This window comes from Heteronotia binoei, chromosome 10 (genome assembly GCF_032191835.1).
Source record: "Heteronotia binoei isolate CCM8104 ecotype False Entrance Well chromosome 10, APGP_CSIRO_Hbin_v1, whole genome shotgun sequence".
Taxonomy (NCBI): Eukaryota; Metazoa; Chordata; class Lepidosauria; order Squamata; family Gekkonidae; genus Heteronotia; species Heteronotia binoei.
In genome coordinates this window covers 27,788,105-27,813,428 of record NC_083232.1, presented here as the reverse complement: position 1 = coordinate 27,813,428, position 25,324 = coordinate 27,788,105, and the positions used below count along the sequence as shown (strand labels likewise).

At 41.2% G+C, this 25,324-nt stretch overlaps 1 protein-coding gene across 7 annotated transcripts in view; it reads right to left on the bottom strand.

Annotated features, from left to right (window-relative positions):
* The window catches only part of PARD3 (par-3 family cell polarity regulator), a 745,691-nt gene that overhangs the window by 125,269 nt on the left and 595,098 nt on the right, over positions 1–25,324 (bottom strand). For 6 of the 7 annotated variants that reach the window (XM_060248141.1, XM_060248145.1, XM_060248143.1 and 3 more), the window contains one exon: positions 16,744–16,995. The exons of the other annotated variant lie outside the window; for it this stretch is intronic. In XM_060248141.1, coding sequence (XP_060104124.1) covers positions 16,744–16,995 — 252 coding nt within the window. The remainder of the gene's footprint in view (positions 1–16,743; positions 16,996–25,324) is intronic. 7 annotated transcript variants of the gene reach the window in all.

Below are 25,324 nucleotides of genomic sequence, written 5' to 3'. Positions count from 1 at the left end.
TCCTTAGCTCAAAGGAAGTTTGGACTAAATGCAGCTGGTATGAAATATTGCGCAAAACAACAAATCATATAGAGGATTTTAACTGATGCAAATCTGCATTAAAGCAAGATATACTTCCTATCCTAATATCTGAAGAATATTAAAAGGAGTGCTATGAAGTCACAAAGAACTTTTCTAGGAATTCCAAAGATAATGTCTCTTCTAATCAGGCTGTGAGAGAACAATTACAAAAAAACACAGAACCTGATTTTTATAAAATGTTAAAAACTTGAATAGTGCCGATACTTTGCACTAAAATATGCCACATTTTCTCTCATAAGTGGAAAGAATAATCTTCTAGCACTGGTTAAAATTGTCTTCTCTGATAGGAAACAATATTATGAAAGGGGCAGTAACAAGTGAAGGTTAATGGCGGGATCCTCTTGTCTCTTTCTGCTTCATTTTGTAAGGTGCAGTTTAAAAAAAAATCCTTTTTTTCCCCCTTTCCCAAAAGTTAATTAAAATGTTCAAGGTATTTGGTGAAACTGCATACAGAGAACTTTCCCCTTTTTCCCTGAAATACTAGAACTTGGGGGTGCCCAATGAAGTTAATGAGCAATACTATTAGGAGAAACAAAAGGAAAATAGTGATTTACTCAATAAGTAATTAAATTGTTGAAAATACTGCCAATAGGTGTAGCAACAGCCACAAGCACAGACGGCTTTAAAAGGAGGTTAGCAGTGCTTTCCTTGGTAGAAAAACCCCTGCAGGAGCTCATTTGCATATTAGGCTACACCACCTTGGCCTGGAGCATGTGGCTGCCGCATGGTGGGTTGTGTCAGCTGGAGCCCTGGCCAGCCCAGGTGGAGCTCCACTCCTGTGGGCTCCTGAACAAAAGCCCTGGAGATTAGGCAGATTAATGGAGGATAGGTCTATCAGTGGCTACTAGTCATGGTAACTAAAGGGAACCGCCGTAAAAAGAGGCAGCAAACCTCTGAATACTGGTGATAGGATGTTTCATCAGAGGAAGGCCTGGTCTCTGTGTAGGGTTACCAACCTCACACTGGGGGCAGGGCTTCCCCTGATCTCGGGGCCTCCAGCCCACCAGCAGAGGATTGGCTGGTGGGGAGCCCCGCCCCCAAATAACTCCAATGATGCCCAACATGCCCAGTGCGATGGCATCACCCAGAAGTGATGTCATCATGTCTGGCATGTCATGTGGGGATGCTCTAGCATTTTGGTATAAAACTCTTATACCAAAATGCTAGTGTGTTGCTGGGTGATGTGCCCAGCATGATTATGTCACTTCCAGGTGACATCCCCCCACCAGCAGTCAAGTAGAACCTGGCAACTCTTGTTTGTTGGCCCTCCAGGGCAGCTTGGTGAACACCGTATGGAACATTTTGCTGGACTAGATGGATCACAAATCTCATCCAGCAGAGCTCTTACATTCTTCTGTAGATGACAATTTCAAAAGTACTAGATATTGAGGAGGGAATGGACTCAACAAGCCACAATCTTCAATTTGCAAGACCTGAGCAAGGCCATTAATGAAAGCACATTCTGGAGGCCATTAGTTCATAGGGTTACCATACTTGACAACATATTACATGCACACATGTACTGAGGAGCTTATCTCCATTCCCTGTCTATGTAAATTTTCTTCTTTTTTTAGAAGTACATTAAGAGAATTGGGTAATTATTGAGGTAATGGAAATCTATTTGGTTTATATCTTTTGTTTATATTTCCTGGTTTGTCCTTTGAGGTCAAAGGTGTCTGGCTATGCAGCAGAGATGAAAAGGTCTACAAATACCTCATGGTTCATTGCACAGAGCACCTGCTTTCTACACCACTCATGCATGCAGGACTTTGAGGTTTGAGAATGTGTGGGGGAACTAAACGGATGACTTCCTCCTCCTCTCTCCTTCAATCACAGCAGAGATCAGGAAGCTCAGCAGGAAATTGCTGGCTCTTCTCCTCTTCCCAGTTGCAAAGCCATCAAATCTCAGAGATTTCTCTCTGTCCCAGGTGTGCACCTTTTGCATCTACCTCTCAGCTCTCCTCCTGCAAGCTGAGGTCAAGATGCACACACATGTACACACACAGAGGTGGTACATTTTCCTAGCTGGTCATAAAGAGAAAAAACATGATTATTCGTCCATAATAATGATATATACAGTTTTAAAACTAACTATACACAAAACTCAACACCTTCTGCCCTATACTACGTGAATGCTATTATACTAGGACCTGCATTCATTTAATTCTCAAGTTTAACATCACTAAACCAAGACAAAAAAAATTTGCACCTGAACTTTGATACCATAAATGACACATACATTCATGTACTGACTTACAAAACACAGCCATTACCATTTAGATAATGAAGGAAATGGTAACACTGCTAAACAGCCTTGAAAGGGAGACATTTAGGGCCCAGAAAAGCAAAATTATTCATGCCTAGGCTCTGATTATTGTCCTATTGAATGCTGATGCCTCAAACTGCTGCAATTTTTACCCACTATCCGAAAAGCTAGGACTAATGACAGTTAATGAAATGCAGTCTCCACAAACTGTTCAATGTGATTTCAGAAGCCAAACAATTTAGCTCTGACCATCTATGCAAGATTTTGGAGGACATTTTTTGAAATTCAAATGAGGATGAATCGTCATGCATACTAACAGAAAAGGATGGCTTTGCTCTGAACCAGAAGCATTAATGCCTAGCATGGACCACAACTGTGCCTGCCAAGTATGACAGACTCTTGAGAGTGCAGCCACCCAGGAGGTCTGTGTCCAAAGAATGCAGCTTTTCCTTACATCCATGGCCAGGATCAGTGCTCGACTAAATGACTGTAGTTATCAGGACACATTTGCAAAATAACTTAATGCTACTTTTCCTCTCCTCAGCATAATCACAAGAATCTCACAGCTAACGGTGAAAAAAACCCCTTCTATTTTACTTCTTTACCTTATGTATTTCAAATTATAAAAGCAGGGAAACTCATGAGGATTTGAGTGGAGATCTATTATCCTCCCTTCCCCACTGTACCACTTCATTCCATCCCCTTTCTCTGCTTCTTTTTATCCCATCTACTCCTTTCAATTCCTCTCATCTTCAGTTCATCTCCAGTCTGTTCTTCCCCTCACATCTCCTTCTACTTTTCTCCATTTTGCCTACCCTTTCCTTCTTTAGCATTATACCTCCATTCTTCCAATCCCTTCTTCCCCATATAGGGTTGCCAGCCTCCAGGTGGGACTTGGAGATCTTTTGCTTTTGCAACTGGTCTTCAACTGGCAGAGATCAGCTGCCCTGGAGAAAATGGCTGCTTTGAAGAGTGGACTGTATAGCATTGGGCCATGTTGAGGCCTTCCCCTCCCCAAACCGCACCTTCTTCTGGATCCACCTTTTCCAACACAGGCCTGGCAATCCTATCCTCATAACTTACCTCCAGCAAAAGTGACATGAGTGTACTACAGGTGGTATTATTCCTGTGAGGGTGTTAACTGATCAAATCGATACTTATTATTAGTTTGGCTGAGTTTTATACTAAAAAGTGTTGATGTATCTGGTCAGGGCTTTTTCTGAGCAGGAACATAGTTCTGGTTGACTTGGTGTCAGGGTGTGTGACCTAATATGCAAATGAGTTCCTGCTAAGCATTTTCTATGAAAAAAAAATCCCTGTATCTGGTCAAAAAGGAGCGCTTTGAAAATAAGTCTTTCTGATGTTCATGCCAGTGATCATGCAATTGCAGTATACAATGGGGAATTATAGCTCTCCAACAGCACAACCCTTAGCAGAGTTACACCCTTGTAAGCCCCACTGACTCTGCTTAGAACTGCACTGTTAGTATACTCCTATGCAATGACAGATACAACAAATGGAAACAACGAATTGAAATCCCACCAGCAGTACTTGGTTGTGCATATGAAACACAAGAGATTGATTTGATAGTAGCTACAGTGCCTTGGGCGACGTGAAGGAGAGACAGTGCTGACTAGCCCAGTCATATAACTTCAGAGGTCTTAAAATCAATGGCTGCATGAACTTAGGACATATTCCTTTGCAGCCTTTTCAGACTCACTTGTTCTATAATATTGTTCCATTTCCAAGATATTGAGCTTGAAACTGTGCATTCTATGGGGGATATAGGTAAGTCTTTCTGTTGGGCTTTTGAGTAACATGATGAATAACAAGCAATCACAAGTTTTGCAAATTAAATGGGTTTCTGAGCCAGTGTCTTGTGTCACCTTGAATCTGTAAAATGTATTCTCTTCTATATATAAAAACACGCTTACGAATGTTTTGGTAAAATGGAGAAAAAATTCACAAGGTTCCTTGATCTCAAGCACAAATGCAACAGAATTTTATACATTATTATCTAGTGTACAGAACAGGTAGTGTGGGGGGGGGGAGCAGACACTTTGGATACAAACTAACAAAAAATACATGGAGGGAGCATTTCTGTAGTACTAACACCTGAGCCTTAAGAACAAGTTTTTAAAGTTAGATCAATTAGCACTCTCTGAATGTTGGAAACATCTTTAGCAGTGTCATGGAGATGAAAGAGAGTTATCTTTGAACGAGAAAAAGAGGGAGTGGGGGAAGAGATTAAATTATGTCTGTAGTCATAATGATTCACAGACTAGAAGGTGGTCCAAGAATCAGCAAGTTTTGATGAAATATTTAAGGAGAGTGATTATTGATGAAAAATGAATAAGCCTTTCTGATTTTAGCAACCTTTAAATCACATCTTGCTAATTAGCACAGCTTAGATGCATTAATCTCTGATTTGACAGATATTTATCTAGTTTTGGAATGGGTGGAATAATGCAGTTCTATTAGATAGCCCATATGTGTGTTTCCCAATCCTGTTGGTGCTGTCTCTGCAGCTGGTCTCATGATAGCCCAGTAGAGGCCTCTGCCCACGTGGTTCAGTGGCTGTGGCTTGGATGGTACATTTCAGTGGTACATCTGAGCAACTTTTAAGCATCTTAGGAAACCTTACTCATATGGGTGTGCTAACAAAGTTGACATACCTCCACCCCACATGGGGCGCTGATTGCTTTAGAGCAGGGGTGGGGAACCTCCGTCCCGAGGGCCGTATAAAGCCCTCAAGGTCACTTGGTACGGCCCTCAGGGGTTGCTGGGCCGAACCAAGCCATGTGGCAGCCTCTCTGGGGCTGGCTGGCCAGTGAGGATTGTGGGTCCGAGCTGCACTGTGCAGTAGCCTCCCCAGGGCCAGGCAGGGATCACAGGGCCCAGATGTACTTTGCGGCAGCCTCCCTGGGGCCTGGCTGGCCAGCCAGAATTGCTGCAGGGCCTGGAAAAGTTACTGTCACAGTTCAGTTTGCACTTGATTGTCCCAGATGGTGTGGCCTAATATGCTAATATTAGGGGATGTGGTCTAATATGCTACTGAGTTCCTGGACCTATGCATTTGCTTAGGGCAGCGGGCTGAGTGTGTGTGTGTGGGCCAGATTATGCTCTCCCCACATGACTTCAAATAGAAAAACAATTATTTGCATTAATTTTGCTGGCCTGAATCATTCTCCCTCGGCAGAGCACTGTTTTTTAAGTTGATAATTTTTTATGGCCCGCGAATGATGTTATAAATATCCATATGGCCCTTGGCAGAAAAAAGGTTCCCCGCCCCTGCTTTAGAGGTTTGCAAACATACTAAGAAATCAATTCATATCTAGACAAATGCATAAGCAATTGTGGAAGCAGCAACAGCTATGTGGGAACAAAAAGATTGTAAAGGATGGGAATGGTGGTTCTCAAACTGTGGGTCAGGACTAGGGTTTCCAAGTCCAATTCAAGAAATATCTGGGGACTTTGGGGGTGGAGCCAGGAGACATTGGGGTGGAGCCAAGATCAAGGCTGTGACAAGCATAATTGAACTCCAAAGGGGATTCTGGCCATGACATTTAAAGAGACGGCACACCTTTTCAATTCCTTCCTTCCATAGGAAATCATGAAGGATAGGGGCACCTTTTGCAAACTTCCCCCCCTTCAAGACTTTGAAGAAACCTCATCCCCACCCACCGTGCACCAAGCAGTTGCTGGCAAAGGGGCGGAATAGGCGGCGGGCAGCAGCGAGGCTGGCAGCAGAGAAGGCATCGCTGTGGGGAAAAGAAGCCTGCCGGAGTCCACACCGTCTGGCAGAGCGGGAGGCAACTCAGCTCTCGGCTGCCCTCACGGCCTTCCTCCACCCCGTCGTGCAGGCCGGGCGTGGTCCCCTCAGAGCTCCTCCTCTGCCACTCGCTGCCTGCCTCTTTCCAGCTGCCAACCCACCAAGGCTGAGGGGGGCAGGCTGCGAAGCTGCTTGTCCCCCCCCCCGCCGCCGCCGTCCCCAATCTCTGATTTTACCTCTGAGGCGGATGCGTGTTTTAAGGGAAGCCCAGGACCTCTTGGTGCAGCTTGTCCCCACTTCCTTCCTTCCCTCCCTCCCACGTGCTGCTGCAACTGTTCCTCACATGGAGCTCCCAGCCAAGGCGCTGCTGCCGCGGCAGCCTGGAGATCTCATCCTCTCGCAGCCCTTCCAAATTACAGGCCCTGTGCCCAGGGACAGGAAATGTGCCTTTGCAGCCAATGATCCATCAGGGGTGACAGGCCCAGCTTCCAGAAAGCCTCCCGCCTCCCCAGTGGGACCACAGAACCGTTGCAATGATTGAATCCAGCAGGCAGGAAAGAAGCAGCCTCATCTGTCTCAGAGCCAAGCCTGCGTGACTAAAATGGCTAATAGGGATGTTTTCTAATGAAGCCCATGGAAAGAGACCCCCTCCCTCGAAAGGGCCCTCCAGGTGGACGGACAAAGGCAGGACTTCTTATCAGGTCCCTGGCGGGGGGGGGAGAGAGAGGGGAGCGGCTGCGCTGCTGCCGTGCAGCCTCTTCTCCGCTTCACTGTAGCTGCTCCTCCGAGATGGGCTAAGCCTGAGCCCATCTCGGAAGAGCAGCTACGGTGAAGCGGAGAAGAGGCGGCAGCCGCGCAGCAGCATCGCCTGCTCCAAGATGGGGCGGGTCGTCATGCTCCTTGGCGCCGTTTCCCCCCTCCCCCCGCTTCCGTTTTTTGGGGGGGGTGGGGGAAGAGGCTATGAAACCTGGAGTCCCCCGCCAGGGCGGGAGGTTTGGGAAGCCTAGTCAGGACCAAGAACTGAGGCCCTGCTCTCACACAGGTGGGACACAAGTTCAGGATGGAAGAGGAGAAATGGGATGAGCTGAGAAGGAGGTTCTGAGAGGCTTAATGGCAAACTTGCATAACATGTGAAAATGGCCATGGGTTATAGCCACTTGCTTGCTACATATTTATACATACTAAACATGAAAAATGAATTATAAGACCCGTTCAGCTTCAATTAACTAATGTGAGATTGGCTTAGGGGAAAGCAGCATGGAATTCCTCTGCAAGTACATGCTGAAAACTGCTGGAAGTTTAGAAGTGAGCCCCACATCAAAAAATGACATAAACTGACATAAACGGTCACAGAAAATGAAAGTAGATAGATCCAGGTGGGCAGTCATGTTGGTCTGAAGAATAAAACTATGCACAAAACATAGTATTGTGTTCACTCAATACACACAAAACACAATTTAGAAATAAGGAAAACGAGTACTGTAGTGCTTTCTATCATGTAACCACCCATTGCTGCATATATCTTTCACAATCTACGTAATTAGTTTAATGTACCAGTTTAATATAATCAACCAAATCACCAGGGTATCAAATGGAGCAAGACTAAGAATTCTAGGGAAACCAATGAAGAATAGCCAATGCATAACTACATTCAAGCATTTGACAAATATTACATTGTTTCATATTATTCTAATTATAAGTAATAATAAGTTGTGTAAGCAATTATTTCAACGACAGCTTAGCATTATAAATTATTACCTACAATTATATCAGACATGCCTGGAACTGAAATCTGGTCACAGGAGCAGATCCTGTTCACGAGAAAATTTATCTAGTGACTGGTCACGTGGAAGAGTTGTCACTCATCATGCAGTGAAGCCCCACTAAAACCAGCAGGAATGAGTCCCTGAATAGAGCAGTATGGATGCAATTGGCTGTCTACAGGCCATGGAGAGGTCAGAGAGAATGCAGTAAGGAGGGAAATTATGAGGATAGTTCTTGGTGGTTAAAACAATACTTCCTCCATTAACTGAATGAAATACAGCTTTAATCAAATGGTGTACATATACATTTTATTTTCATAGCATGGCGTTCACTTCAATAGAATCAAAGAAATATGAGATTACACAACTCATTGGGTTTCTGTGCTTTTCATCCCATATGGCAATCCCCGGATACCTTAGAATGGCAAACATTCTGTCTACTCGCACTTTATATTTTGTTTTTGATTTTTTTTTCATATTAAATAGCTACATTTTGAAACATGAGTAGAAATCCCCCCCCTCAAAGAAACCCTGTGCACTTCTTTCATATCCTGGCAACAACATGCCTTACCATTCAGTCCTGCATATAGATTGTAGTATTACACTGATTAAAGGTGACAAGTTCTGAATCACTCCTGAGGTAAATTGGACCTTGTGGAACTCTCTTGGCTCACTCTTGACAGCTGTTGCACTGAGGTAAAACATTGGCAGAACTGAACTGAACAATCGCTTGCTCATAACAAAGAGTGATTGTTAAGTGACCTTCAATTATTTCAGGCATAAGGCACCCTTTTGGGTGGGCCCCTCATTCTTTTCTCATTTTTGCAACCTGCTACAAGAAGGTCTCTTATCTTTCCAGACATTCTCCCATTTATAGTGTGTCGTAAAGAAGTCTTTTTGGGGAAAGAATAAAGAAAATAGCTTATAGCCCTGCGACTATAAAGCAAACCTCATTAAGAATATAAAACAAGAAAACAAGCCGCAATTCTATGTCACAGTAAATGCCATACTGAGAGGTTCCCACAGCTACATCAGCACTCATGGTGTTATCCTAAGCAAAGTTATACCCTTATAAACCCATTGACTTCAATGGGCTTGCAAGTGTGTAATTCCATTTAGGATTGCTCTTTCAGTCTTACTATAGAGCCTCCAGACTATTTGTATAAAAACCTTTATGAATCCTCCCAATACACCCTCCAAAGTCATAACCCAAATATGGGATAGAGTCACAGCAAATATTCTTCACAATAGGGGCTCTGCATAAATCCTCATGAATTTATATTAAAACTGGAATTTTATTGCATCCATGTTGGTGGAAGGGAAAGGCAGAGGTTGAAACTCAGATCACTAAATATCAAAACTTAGCAGCATATTTCTTTCTTGACTCTGAGTCTGTAGAGAAACAAACAATTCTTATCGCTCTGTTTGTGAAAAAGATGAAGGGGCGACAGTTTATATGTGTCAACAGCAATATTAAAAACCTCTAAACTACACATAAAAATCTGGAAATCATGAGAAAACAGAGAGTCCAATAAATACCCTGCACATTTTGACTGCCAAACATCATGTATGGAAGAACATGATTTGGATCAGCCTATAGAACTAGGGAGGAAGGGTAACTTTTCCCCTTAAGCTGTTTTCCTCATTTCAAAATGTTTCCCTTCCAGAGTTGCTATTCACTCCACTAGAAAAAACACATAGGTTGTTTATATGTTACTCCCAGTGGGCAAGAAGTGGCTCAAGAAAAGAGATTTGATCTTTAAAAAAAGGAAGTGGGTGAAAGGGGTAACATACTCCCCAATTAGCACTGGTTCCGGAGAACTCACGCTTTTACAACTGATCTCCAACTGACGTTTCCTGAAGAAAATGGCTGCTTTGAAGGGTGGACTCTATGGTACTGTACCATGCTGAGGCCCCTCCCCCCAAACCCTCTCCCAGATCCATCCCCAGAGTCTCCAGGTATTTTCCAACACTGACCTTGCAATCCTACACTGGCCTGATGCAAACCCAAGCCTCCCAGAGCTATTTAGCAATAAAACACACTTCAGAGATCCATTTATGTATTTTCCAGCCCTTCATCTATTTTGACTTTAAACAGTCAATCATTTTCTCAAGTAGGGTTGCTAGCTGACCTTATAATTTCAACAAAACTTAAAATGGGGGACTGGAGCAATGTTGTGGAACGTCTCTCCAGTTGTATCTCAAAGTGATATCACAATGCTCTAAGAATTCCCTTATCTCTGTGATAACCATACAGATTTGGGGGATTCCTAAAGTGCCATGATATCACTTCTGGATACAACTAGGGCTGGGAGATTACCCGCCACGGTGGGCAATCTTGTATACCAGATTCCAAGGAGAAAGAAGGCTGGTCCGGTACACTTGTGAGGCAGTGCACTGAGGAGCACACAAGGGGTATCTTTCATTTGCCTAGTACAATTTTGACTTTTTTTTTTCATGGAGCAGCTGATTCTCATGCCTCATTACACACTCCTTTAGATAGTCAATTCCATTTCAACAGCAAGATTTCCATATGATACTTGTGGTTGGTGGGAAGTTGCTACTTTATTACAAACATACTGAAAACAGTGTCATGGTTCTTTAGATCTTGGCTTGTGACTGAATTCTGAGGAAGTTTGTAAGGATTGTAAAGTGAGAGGTGCTGGAGTTCTTGTGTTATCCAACTTAAACTCTTTCCCTTAATGTTAAATGTCCCAAGTCTAGATTAGATAAAAGGTATGGTAAATACATACATGAGCAAATCCTAGTATATTTGTGTGTGGGGGAGACAAGTAAGTTGACAGAGAGGAGTTCTGCTTTTCAAGGCATCAGTCTAGCACATCATTTAGAGGGGTTTGTCGTCTTTAAATGGCTCTGCAATTTTGCTAAATATAGACAAATGTGTGGCCTATGCAGCCTAAGAACTTCACAATGACAGTCACAATGATGCATGAAACAACACTGCTTCTGGCAGCCCCATTAAAACTGATCTCAGTGGGAATATCTTCCAGGGTGATATGGGCTCAAGCTTAGACAAGTTGTCCATTTGGTGACCTACAAGTTTCCAAAACAAAGAATAAAAAATCCACAGGCTTTGCCCAAAACAGTTCAGACCAGAATGCAGCAGGGTAATAAAACCATGGCCTTTCACTTTACTACAGCCTTCTGATGGTACTGCCTTATGGCAACTCAAATATCTGTCATAACTCTCTAAGAGAAAAAGATATAATTTTTAACACTTACAAAAAGCATTACACTGAACAATAACTCATTCTTTCATCAACTATGACTTTGGCAGAAAGCTTAGATTTATACGCACTGAGTGGCACCTCAGATTTAAGAAATCATTCACAAAACTGACATTACAAATAATGAAGTTTAATACAATATTTAAGTATCTTTCTTTCCATTAAGAAATATTTACCCTGATGTTACTATATAATATTTTGTTGCAGTAGTAAAAGATAACTCAGAATATCACAGGATGATTATAGACAGAAGCTTGAGAGAGAAAATCTCTGATTTCTCCTCCTAAATCATATTAAAGGATATGCCACTGCCTCTCTGAAGTTAAGCTGAGATAAATATTGCTAGACAAACAGAAGTTTAATGGCAAAATAAAATGACCCATTGTTTCCCTATGGCAGCAGTGTATCAGCACTATGGGTAACAATTTTTAACAAACCACATTCATGGTTCTTACACTAAGCAAAGGAGATGAATTCTCTCTCGTGCCTTCTGCTCTGGTCAAACATTCTTCAGCCTTTTTAATGGGGCAAAAGTGGTTCTTCTTCTTTTCAGATGGGTATTTTTTAAATTGCAAAATGAATGCAAAAAGCATATGATTATGGTATTTATGTTTCCATTAAAGTGTCCACAGCAAGTTGGGGGACTCTAGCCTACTATTTTGAAGCTATTTAGGTTTACAGCATCACGGTGCCTATTTGACTTCAATTACATCTGAGGACAATGAACTCTTGGTAGGAAGAGATGGTAAAGCGACAGCCAGTAAATGCCCATTAGCAACTGCCTTTTTCATAGGGTTTTCTCTCTTGTTAGCAGGGGAATACACACATGCACACACACACACACACACCACACCCAACTGCACAGAGTCACTGGAAACAATGGGGGGAGCCCCCCACCATTATTGATCAATGGTTTTATGTTTTCTTTCATATGATGTAAAACATATCAGCAGCACACATCTAGGCTTGGCTAAAAGCCTCTTCTACAAGAATGCAACTCCCCGGACACTGTCTGGTTTAGCTAAAAGAAAATTATAAACTGAGTCTTGTCTCCCTCCCACCCCCTTGCTCTGATGATGCTGACAATTCAGAGAGAGTGGGGTGGGGGTGGGACACAACAGCCCAAACAACTTCTGCGGTTGTCAGAACACTACAAAGAACAGACAACAGTACTCTGTAGCTATTTACAATAATCTGTGGCAAAGCATCTACAATGCACCCCTTTTTTTTAGTCAATTATTTTACCCAAGAAAATAATTTCCCCAAAGGATATCCAGTGCACCTTTTGTTTTGTTCTACAGGAATTTCCTTGACTGGAACTAAGTAATTAGCATTTAAGAAAGTTTTAAATTTGCAACATATATTAATATAGAACCAGAAAGGAAATTGACAGTTTTAACAATAGTGTATTAGAATTTTTTTTTTGCCATTGACATACTCAAATAAGGGACATTGGCTGTTTATCTCATTACATATACTAATCCACTATTTTAATGCATTTTTTTAAAAAATAGCAAACTAGAATGATGTTTTTATATGTGTGCTGCATGTTTAAATTAAACCTCTGAGAACCTTATGCCCTCTTTTTAACCTAGAGCAGACTCTCATTTATTGCAAGATACTTAATCGACATCAATCTGCTATTCTGGCATTTATTACTGTTTTTGTTTTTTTGCTCAAGGGACACAGGCTGGCAGTTGCTAGGCCCTGGCTTGTGATTCTTTTAATCTGTTAAGGAACATTTCCATGATTTTGCATGCTGATTCACTGCCCACTTTCTCCATATTTAGGACTGCTTGCCATTCCATCCTACTGTCTGATGAAGTGTGCTTAGGGCACACAAAAGCTTACATTCTGAATATAATTTTGTTGGTCTTAAAGGTGCTACTTGACTCTGCTTAGTTTTAACAACAGTTTCAGATAAGACCTTTCATATCAAACTATGCATTTATTTATTTAAAACATTTCTATGCAGTACACTTCCACATACATCAGGATCCCCAAGGCGATGAACATTAAAACACTAATGAGCATTTGAAATACAAATATATGTACAATGTACATAACAAATAAAATGTCACACAAACAGGGAGGAGAGATAATATGAGGTAGAGATAAATGAGAGATGAATGTGTTTGTGTGACATTAGTAGGGATGGAACCCAAACAGCAAAAAAAGTTTTGACCCCGTGGCAGAAGGTAATGATAAAGAGAGACTGATGAATTTCCCTGGGCGAGTGTTCCAGTGTTTTGACAACATAACCAAGTATGCCCTTTCTTAGCCAGCTTTACATGGCAGGGGTGCCTGAAGTAGGGCTTCCAAAAATAACTGCAGTAGATGGGTAGGTTACACGAGAGAAGGCAGTTCTTAAGATATGCTAGCCACAAGCCTTATAGGGCTTTAAAAGTCTATACCAGCACCTTGAATTGGGCGTGGAAGCAAGTTAGGACCCAGTACAAATGGAACAAGACTGGAATGATAAGGCCCCCATAACCTATTCCAGTCTGCATTCTGTACCAATTGTACTTTCCAAACAGTCTTCAATGACAGCCCCATGTAGATTGCTACAATGCAGCAATCTAATCTAGATGTTACCAGGCATGCCCTACAGTAGCAAGGTCTTTCCTGCCCAGGAATGGTTGCAGTTGGCCTACAACTTAGAGCTGGCGAAAGGTGTCCCTGACCATCTCCATTACCTGTTTATCCAACAGGAGGCCTGGATCCTGCAGACCCCCATCCCAAGATACAAATCTGCTCCTTTAGAGGGAATACAATCCCATCCATCCATCCATCCATCCATCCATCCATCCATCCATCCATCCATCCATCCATCCATCCATCCCAGGAATTATGCCAGTTCCTGGGTCAAATCTCCCCCCACCAGTAGCACTTTTGTTTGATCAGGATTAAGGTTCTGTTTCTTACACTTCATTCATTCCAAAACTGATTCCAGGCACATGTTCGCTGTTTCCATAACCTCCCTAGGATCTGCTGGTAATACAAGACAAAGCTGAGTTCATATACGCCAGCATGCCTTAAGGGTTGCCTTTTCCCATATGAAGCTTGACCTCACCCAGCAGCTTCACATAAAAGTTAAAAAGCATGAGGCACAACATACAACCTTGCACAACATGTAACCAGAGGCTACGGAGCCAAGCAAAACCCAATACAATCCCAAAACAATGCTTCCCAGTCCCAACTCCAAAAGGTGGTTCATGAGGATAACATGTCCAATAGTATCAAAAGCTGCTGAAAAGCCAAGAAGAATTAACAGGGCTGCATGTCCCCATCCATCTCCCACCTCCGGTTATCCTGCACTGAATGAAAGATAATGTCCATCTTTGTAACAGATGCCTCCTGATGGTTTCAGTCATGTGTGCATCTTCCCCAAAGGAAGATGTATGTATCCTTCACACCAAAGCAATGAAACCAATAAAAACTCTTCTGCTGAATTACCGAAGGGTACAGTTGCCAACTCTGGGTTGGAAAATTCATGGATAGTCTGTGGGCAGAACCTAGGGAGAATAGAGAGGGAAGAGCTGGGATGTAATCCCATGGTGACCACCATTTAAGTTGCTATTTTCTCCAGGGAAACTGATCACTGTATTTCCAGGATAACTGCAATTCCCACCTGGAGGCTTGACAATCCTACTGCAAGAGAAAGTTCTGATTTGTGGAGAAGCAGTTTGTATAAATTTTGATTGCACAGTCATGCACATGTGCTTAACAAAATGTAACCTTCAATCTTCCTTTTGTACTGACTCAAAACACACAGACACACAAATACACCACATTAAAATCTGAAGTATAGCTAAGAAAAACTCTGTATTAAACTGGAGTTCTTTTGTGAAAGAAGTAAGGGTTCTGACAAATCAGTTTCTGATGTTTTAAACTTCATACAGACAAGCTTTGGTCTGACCAGGATAACCCAGAGTAACCTTGTCTCATCAGATCTTGGAAGCTAAGCAGGGTTGGCCCTGGCTAGTATTTGGAGACCAGCAAGGAATACCAGGATTGTTATGCAGAGTCAGGCAATGGCAAACCCCCTCTGAATGTCTCTTGTCTTGAAAACCTTATGGGGTTGCTGTAAGTTGGTTGTGACTTGATGGTAAAAGAAAAACAGGAGTTAAAATAAGAGGAAATTGTGCAACTTTCTTGAATTCTGTTTGCTGGAACTAGAAATGGTGTGTTAGAAAAATATCACACACAAACGTGCATGTGTGTGTACAACAAACCTCAATTTAAAAACCACTGCTATAGTCCGGTATACAGACACAATAATTTTCTGAAAATATATGACACAGATTTTCTCAACAATGGCCTACTTATACTCTAGACAGGTTTCCCTATAATTTCATAGATAAAAACTTTCAAAACAACCTTAGGTCCCAAATGTCATTTTTAAAAACTTGACATTAACACAAGAGCACTCACACACTGTGCCACATAATAACTCCATTATAAATTAAATAGAACCAGATAACTGTTATTTGTCATTTCTTGTGGCACTAAGAATTATAGGCAAAAAATGCTGAGAAGAACATGACTTAAGATAGCTATCAGCTGTCATATTTTGATCCTGTCCTTTGATACTTTAACCATTATTTCAGAGTACTATTGCTACACTGGGGATATTTCCATGCCAGACTGTAGGTTAACTCAATAACTGTTGCTAGAAAATGTTGAAAAAGCCACATGCCCTTATACAAGATACAGTGAAAATGCATGTATCAAAAGATCAGATGATGGAACCGTGCATAACCAACCCATAAATGAGACCAAGACGAAATACTTGCTGGCCTCCAACACCTTCTATGTAGTGATCTTAATCTCAGCAATAAGCTAATGTCCAAACAATTCATTTAATATCTATGAAGGGTTGTGAAAGAAAAGTCTGAAGGTGAGAACCCTCCACCTCTGTATGCTGATCATAGATGGGTATGTCTCCATTACAAGGCTAGGGATGATCACTTCTAATTCAGGTTATTCCCATGCAATCTCAGTGTTGTTTTTGTTTTTTTGCTCAAGAATACCCACTTTTCTCTGTTATCTTCCCAAAACCCTTGTCTGTCACTGACCCATCTGCCCTCATTTCCCGCCCAGGTGTGGCATCTCTAGATGCCTCTGGATCATATGAAATTTGGAATGGCATCAGCCAACACTGGTCTAAAGGATTCTGTCCTCATTCCGGTGGAAAAAATGAGCTCTGCAACATTCTGCCAGTCACTGCTTCAGAAAATCAAAGACAGACACTGCCCACACAAACACCACAACAAACTGCTGAGACTATTGATAATTAAACCAGTAGCTGTTCAAAGTGTGACTTTAATTTGAATTACACTAAACAGCGGGATTTTGTTCCAAAAAACTTTTCCAGAAGAAGATGAATTGAGTTAGAATTGTCTGAAAAGATTGTACGGCTCATTCCATTATGTCTTGATTTGTGCAGATTCAATACTTTTTCCTCCACAAAGCCTTTTTAAAAAGCCATTAATAAAATGCAATTCTGGCTTTACTGTTGATGAACAGTCACCTCCCTTGGCAAAATAAATAAATAAGTAAATTGCAAGCCAGACACTGAAAGCAGAATATTGACTGCTGTCTGGTGCCTACCTGTCTGCAGGTGAAGTCTTTGAATTGTGTGCTTTCCTTACTTGGGCATATAATGCTTCAACTGTCGGCCCTTCCCTTGGGCTCTGTGGTCTATTGTTCATTGTGCCACTATTTGTGGAGGCATGATATGAAGCAATTCCAGCGTACATTGAGTTGCTATCACATCCAAACGTCCTGTTTAAATCTTGGATCTCGGCATAATCTCGTTCCCGTGCTTGTCTCTCACGAAATTCTCGAGTCTTGGCTTGAATTCTGGAAATGAGAAATAAGGCTAGAAATACATTTGAAAACAGGGCACAAAATGCTTCTTCTCATGTGTAATAACATGTCTAAACACCAAGTGCTATAACAGCAATGTTTCAAGTCTGATTTGGAGGTCTTGAGTGTATTTTTGTACGCTTCAGAGCAGCCGCCAAAGGTGGAAATTTTTTAAAATAATGCTAATAAGTTCAATTTAATTTGTAGATGTTTCAAGGGGCTTTGCCAGTTGTATCTGATCCTTCTGAGGGCTTTTTAAAATGGTTGCTATTCCTACTCTTCACCATGTCCTCTACATGCAATTAAAACTGAGCATAGGTTACAGGCTCCATGTATGTGGAAAGTAAAACCTAACAAGGGTATTTACGTACTCCTTACAAGTGATCAAACCACTAAGCATATATTATCTTGCTGAAATTCTTTCTAAGCACCACCACATAAAGTAAGTTTCATTATTATTGAGCTAATACATATCACATATGGTAGCGTCTCTAAGACCACCTATCAAGTCCATAGCAAAATGAGACCTAACCTGATGACATGCTGATTCATTTCCTGGTCACTAGATTCAGTTCAGCCATGGAGTTTGTTTGACTAGCTAACTACCAGACTGACCTGCTATCTTCCCTCACTCCCCCTTGCAGCATGCCACAACTGAAGACAAAAGTCAGAAGCATTCAGCTGTCCCCAGTCAGTCATGACACGTGAATGCAACCACCTTAACTGAGCATAGCTTCTGACCCAGTGGCTTGTATCCAACAATGTGTGCATGGGAATGCAAACAAAATGCAAACAGGTCATGTCTGTGAGGCAGAATCTGCCATCTTAATCTTTGTAATTTTAGATTTTATATATTTTTAAATTGGTCTTTTACTGTCAACTTTTTATGGTGTAACCCTCCCTGAGCCTGTTCTATGGGAAGGGCGGACTAAAAAAAAAATCATCAAATCAATCAATTAATTAAATAAATAAATTTACCCTTCTTGCAAGTCATTTCCGATCCTCAGAAAGATCAGTCCCAAGCTGGCAAAACACCCATGTGGGCTTGAGGGTTGAAGGGATAAGGAGGTAAAATTGTCTATTCTTTTCAATGGAGCTGCACTTGTAGAAAAGGGAACAAGAGCAATGTAATTTCTTTCTTCCTCCTCACATTTATGCCATGATGCACATGGTTGTTCTTCTGCATGGATCTCATTAACTTCAGGAATGATTTTTCCAGGGGCCAGAAGGAGTTATAGGAATATAGGAAAAAATTGGTGGTTGGATACAAACCACTAACTGGGATTCTTAGCTACAGTTTTAGTCCTGGTTACAGGCACAGAAATCAACCTGAATTAATTATGGTGCCACACTTGGATGTTATGACTAACTGGGGTTCACTGAACATTTCAACCTTTAATCTTGGCTTGCTGCAGAAAGGGACAATGGATCTGGTGCACAACTCCAACAGTTTGGCAGGTTCATGTCCATCACAAACAAATTGGCTAAGTGGACAGCTGAACAGAGCCTTAGCCACTACATTAATGTCCAGTTGTTTTGACCCAAATGCTTAGTCTGGACATTCAAGCTACCTTATGTAAACAAGTAACATTGACATCAGTGTAAATGGTGTCAGTCAAACCATTCTAGCCATACCACAAGGAGGCTCCAGCAAAGCCAGTAGTGCTTCTATTCAGTTGCATGTGGTAATTATTAATGATTGCCATTTGTATGATAATGCATTTCACAATGGAAGGCTATCACATTGCAACTCAGTGGTCTCAGTATCCTTTAACCATTAAAAGCACATGGTGGGTTTTTTTAGCGTATACTTAATCTAACTCTGCCTTTCATCTACTCGCAGGCTATTTAATGTCTTTAAGCAATCCATCTTTATGTTTTCTATAAAGAAGTCTGAAGCATAACAGCTGACCATGTTTAAATCAATAGAAAACTTCCCATTGACCAGTGAGGATACAATTTCACTCATTCACAGACTGTATAAACATCTTGGTGAATATTACCTATAATTAATATTTTAAAACTCTGTTTATTTGAACCACACTTCTCAACTTAATTAGTCGTGACAAACATTTATTTCAAATATTGCATTTATTTAGACAAACATGTATACACTGTTTTTATTGCAAAGTTCAAGATGGCTCACAATATTAAAATACATAACAAATGTATGGCAAATACAAGCTTTAAATATAACCATCACAAGCTCACTCTGCAGCAACTTCATATCAACCATTAGAAAGGCAAGACTCATCTCCAAGCCCTTTTTCATTTGAGACAGGCCTTTGCAAAACAGCAGCCTAGCATCACTTAAAGAATCTAAGGAAGGAAGTCACCCTTTGGTCCTCCTTTAGGCTTAATACTGAAGATTATTCTACAGCAACAAATACTGCAGGTTTCCTTTTGGTAACTAAGGTCTTAATCATGTGATATATTTGGGTGAACTCCTAAGATGTTTCATGTACATATATGAAAACATGAATGTGTCATACATATTAGCAAATATTTGAAATGAAGGCACACTTAGTAGAAAGCCCTGATAGGCTTTGGCTCCAAACTATGCAGTTGCAACTCAGGGTTTGCCATGTGTGCAGTGTTTGTGTGTGCAAACCCTTGGGGGTTTTGTTTGTTTGTTTTGAGAAGTTTTGTGCTTTAAGGTGAGTCCAAAAGAAAACCATTTCAACAGGCACTTCCAATGTTAAATATTCATATTTTAAGTTCTTGTTTTGACTTGGGCTTTCTAACGATCGACCGGTTGCAACCTAGCCCTACCTCTACAATCAAGGCACAGGTAAAGCCTCCATAGCCAGCCACGGAAGTCTTATATGTAGGAGTGACTCATAGCTAACACAGAACACTATTATTTGGGGTACAGGCTTATGGCATAAATGAACAGTTCAGCTGAGATCTAAGTACCCAAGGAGCAGTCAAACACGGATGCTGTGGTCTAAGCAGGGAAGCTCCAATTGGATTAGCTGAGCATGTGATGAAGGAATCAGTTTATTCCCTTCCCCCCATTTAACGTATTGATATGAAAATTATTTCTTAGCACTTTCATAGTTACTGCTTTCAGTGCTTTTGACTGAGAGAAGTGTTATGTTGTGTGGTCACTGGAAAGCAATCTGCATTATTTCAGAATGTTTTTAATATCTGGGTTTGAAAAAAAGCCAAGAGACTGGTTTCAGAATTTTTAAAATGGGCAGAAATTAGAATCATACTGGAGAAAAGATGGACTCTCTTTTTTTTTTAATATGTTGGGAACAGGATGAATCTTTGGAAAATGCACCAAGACTTAACTTGGGTTGCAGAAAAACTTCTTTGACACTTTAAAAATATTTTCAAAAATGGGGCGGTCTTTAACACTGTGGTAGAGTTCCTTTGCTGGACTGCACCAACAGGAAGTCAACAAAAGCAGCTTAGAGATGTACATGCTCTCTCCCTAATATTATGTATATACTCAGTGGCCTTGGAGATATTTTCAGTCCCATACAGGGAGTGGACGGGGCCAGTTCTAAAACATCTCCAGTAATTACTCCAATACTCTACAATGAATCGCCATTAGAAGGTAGAACCTGCCGATTTTCAAAAGTAGGTGCAGAACAACTTGGTTCAGGACAGCCATCTGTTGGCTTAGTCTGCTCATTTTATTTTATCTGAATGGGTTGTTTTAGACAATGGATGTTGTTGGTTCTGTTTTTATGCAATGTCACAGTTTTACTCCAACTGCCTTTGGGGAAAGGTAGCCTATAGTATTTTAATAAATAACCAGACAAATAATTAGCGGCTGCAGTTGTTTCAGTCATAATTACTCTCTAGTGGCACAGTAAGGAAGTGGCTGAAGATGGATATGAGAAACAATAATTAGCATTTATAGGCTGTACCTTTCTTCCTTAAATGCAGCCTCCTTTTTCAAATCTAGCCTTAACTTTTCATAAAACATGCTTCAGCGTCTGCAGTATTTAAGCACTCGGAGCATTAATAATTGTTGCAGTGGGAAAGCATATAGGCAGGATCAAACTATCAGGGCTAAAGTGGTTTACAAATGCCTGTTCCAGCTTAACTAACAGACAGTACAGTCCAAGGACACATGATGGGATCTCACTTTCTGCTATACTTCCAATTATTCCAATAATTGTCAGTGTCCTTGAAAATTAAACACTCTAATTTAAGTGCATTTAACTAGGACACATTGGACTTCTAAACAGTAAATTGTACAATCTGAGAGATTTTCTAGCAGTTCAGCAGCAGTATGAACAGTTCAAACTCAGTCACTGCTTTATTTGTCGTTGTCAAGGACATTGAGATCCTTCTTATATAATTCTTCTTGCCACCTCTTCCTAATCTCTTCTGCTTCTGTGAGAAAGGTTATTTTTTTTAAAAAAGTGTGTGTGTGTGTGTGTGTATGTATATATATATATATATATTAAAACTGCCACCTCATTCACTTAGACTAGAAAGATAAAACTGTGTGTGTGTTTGTTGAGGGGGTTACCCTGAGTGGTCCTTATGTTATGAAGCTCTGGGTTTATATATTACCAGAGGTTTGGTCTTGGAGCTTCACCAACTGGGAACAAGAAGTGGTAGCTGAGCCTTCTAAAGGTCCACTTTGCCCTGCCGTTAGTTGGTATGGACAGATAGCCAGCACAACCTGCCTTGTCACTCAAGTAGAACACTGGGCTCTGCCACTCTTTGATGGGAGTCAAAGAAGAATTGTTATGTTAGATTCCATTGATCTGGGAAAGCATGTTTTTTCACCCAACTGGGACATTCCTTCTTCTGAGATAAGAGTGAACTGTTAACCAGGGCCGTAGCCAGGATTTTAAAAGTCAGGGGGCCTTTTAAAAAGCCAGGGGGCACCCTTTCTCATCCACTGTGGGGTTTGCCACTTCTCAGAAGCTTTATTTATTTTATTTAGCAGGCTTATATTCCGCTGCCCTTTCCTGTGAATGGGGTAGGTGCAAAAGCTGGAAGCTCTGAAAGTGGCCAAGTCAAAGCAGCCAACCCCCTAAGACTTTGGAATCAAGAAGGGACTGTGACTTGTATGTGAGCGGGAGGGGGGGGAGGTTCCTTCCATCTTCCTGTCCCCAGCCCATTCCACACAGCTTCCTCTGCCTCCTGCTCCCCCCACCTTTCTCCTCTCCGCCTGCTGCTTTTGCTGCTTCAGTGCACTGTGCCCTACTCAGCTCTTCCCCGATCTGGCCGCTGCTCATGACCAAAAATAAAAAGGGCTGCACCCAACATTCTCCTCCAGCAGAAAACTGGTAAGGGTGGACAAGCTATTCCCCCCAAAGTATTCCCCCCATCATTCTACTTCTCATTGAAGTTCTCATGATGATGGAGAAATTTTTGTATTTTTGTCCTTGTACTCATTCACTGATTCACTTTTTTTCTTTGAAGTTGCACACTTTTAAAGATTCCATGTAGCCTATAGCCCTGATTTGGCAAAACAGCATGTGATTGGGCATGACTGGATTAAGCAAATATGTTGGAAGTCACAGGATAGAAACCTATGGCTTCTGAAGGAGGACATCAGTTCTCAAAAGTGTTTCCTGCACTCAGTATTTGAAAAGAAACCATCTGGTTACTGTAACATATAAACCATGGTGCAAATATATCAATCAGATAGCTACTGACTCAGTGTCCCTGCCACAGATTTGAATGAGATCACTGAATTACCACATCCTAAACATAAATAAAAATAGGTATTGCATTCTGTAAGGTACATGACCACTAGGAGTTTAAAAGGACATGACTTAGAGGACCGAGAGTGTAAACGGATTCCACGGTGCACAGATCTTTATTTTTCAACTATCAACTATGTCCCCATGGTTAATGCGCAAACAGTATTGGATTGAGCAGGTTTTGCAAAATATACCAATCAATAATCAAATCAAAATGCTACCAATCAGAAACCCTTAAAACTGAACTAAAATAGTGACTGCTATTTACAGTGGACAGAGTTACTATTCACAAATCTCTTTGTCAAGTGTACAAGAGCTATGAAAATATTTTGCTCACAAGAATGAAAGTGTAGGTTTCCCAATAAAAATATTATGGTCTCCTTGGGAATTCTGGAAATACACCAGGAGAGCATCCTGCTGTTCATATCCTGACTCCATCTGATATTTTAATAGCTCCAGATGGCCCATGCTGGAAGACAGCACTCTCACTATTCTTTTATCATGACCTCAGAGGGCACAATTTATCTGAAAGGGAGGTACTTTCATTCTTTCAGGACCGGGGTTGAGTATACTTTCCATTAAACATCCACTGTTATTTAGACCAAACTATGACTAAGACAAAGCTAATCAGTTATTCCAATGCTATTTATATGGGAAAAGGTGAAGAAAGATACTTTGCTTGATACTCCTCACTGTCCACTTTTTAGTAAGCAGAAGTTCTGATTGAAATGCTTTTTGCATTGTGTGGCTTTTCTTAGTGCACAGACGTCAACTACAAAAAAAACAGTATCAGTAAACCATCAAGTCTTGTATTAATATCATATTTACTCCTGAAAATAAACATCCCCCAACTTTAGAGGGTGTTTCTAAAACAGCACACGCCTTGAAAGGTTCATGGTTGTGAAATAATGAATATTCACATTTTTAATGAATTATTTGTCCTTTGCCATTGTCATAAATAAAGCACTTTGGATTTGCATCAGCAAAAAAAAATTAAATAAACTAATGCTCTAAATAAAGTAATAAGGTTAATTTCCTTCCTGCTGTCACTAAATTCGTGTTAGCAGCCTCTCTTCAGCTTGACATCAATTAATGATTTTAATTCCACACTCTTGTCACTGTGCGCACTACCCTTTCCTCTAATTAAAATGGATGATGCATGATGAAGGGAAAACACAAGACTTCTGTTCTTGTTGTAACATTTCTATTCATGAGTATACTATTTTACAGAAAAAAGTCTTGTAGATTTAATGGCAGCAAAGGCAGATGAAGAAAGACTTTATTATCTGAAAGAGGCATGGGTTCTTCCACCCTCAGGGAAAGGAGACAATACAGGACGTTACCATTATATGGAATTGACCAGGCCCACCACAAGATATCAATAGGTTATTTCAATTAGTGTGCAAATATGCTTGGGCACAAACAAACAGACACACTTGTACCACAAAAAGGGCATATAATTTTGGCCTAATGCCATCAAAGTCCACGATAGAAAAAAATATTTGCCAATTTAATCAGAGAGCTGCTATTATTGGATTAGGTGATACAACCATTTTGCCAGGGCTTTTTTTGTAGCAGGAACTTATTTGCATATTAGGCCACACACCCGCAATGTAGCCAATCTTCCAAGAACTTACAGGGCTCTTAGTAGAGGGGCTACTGTAAGCTCTAGGAAGATTGGCTACATCAGGGGTGTGGGGCCTAATATGCAAAGGAGTTCCTGCTACAAAAAAAGCCCTCCATTTTGCTCTGGACTCTGCATATGTATTTCACATGTGCATAAAGTATCTCAATCTTCATATACATCAGAAAATCAGAGCATGTTTTATCTAAAGTTTGTGCTTGTTTTATACACGAAGGGAAACAGTAAACTGGGTTCACTTTACTGTTCAATATTTACTTGATGATGAGTTCTACTGGTTGAAAGAAGCTTATTCTTGAGGAGTAGGGTTGCCAAGTTCAATTCAAGAAATATCTGGGGGCTTTGGGGGTGGAGCCCAGAAACTTTGGGGGTTGAGCCAGGAGACATTGGGGGCAGAGCCAGGAGCAAGGGTGTGACAAGCATAATTGAACTCCAAAGGAGTTCTGGCCATCACATTTAAAGGGCTCGCACACCTTTTAAATGCCTAGGATAGGGGCACTTTCTTTTGGAGCTCATAGTATTTGACCCCCTGGTCCAATCTTTTCGAAACTTGGGGGGTATTTTGGGGAGAGGCACTGGATGTTATGCTGCAAATCTGGTGCCTTTTACCTCAAAAAACAGTCACCCCAGATACCCGCGGATCAATTCTCTATTATTTTCTATGAGAATAAGTCTCCATAGGCAATAATAGAGTTCCCAGCAGCCATTTCCCTCCCCTCCTCCCGCTTTCTGATGATCCTGAAATGGGTGGAGGGCCTCCAAACTGGGGGATCCCCTGCCCCCACCTGGGGATTGGCAACCCTATTGAGGAGGCATGCCTAGGATTGCTGCCTGAGCTACAATTTTGCCTATAGTTAATTTCCAACAGATGATCTAAAGTTTATGACTCCTAATGTTTCATTTCTCAGCATATAACAGTCAGGTGGCTTTCAAAATATTACGCTACAATTATCTGAAAAAATATTGGACTCCATTTATGAAGCCTTCTTTCATACAAAAT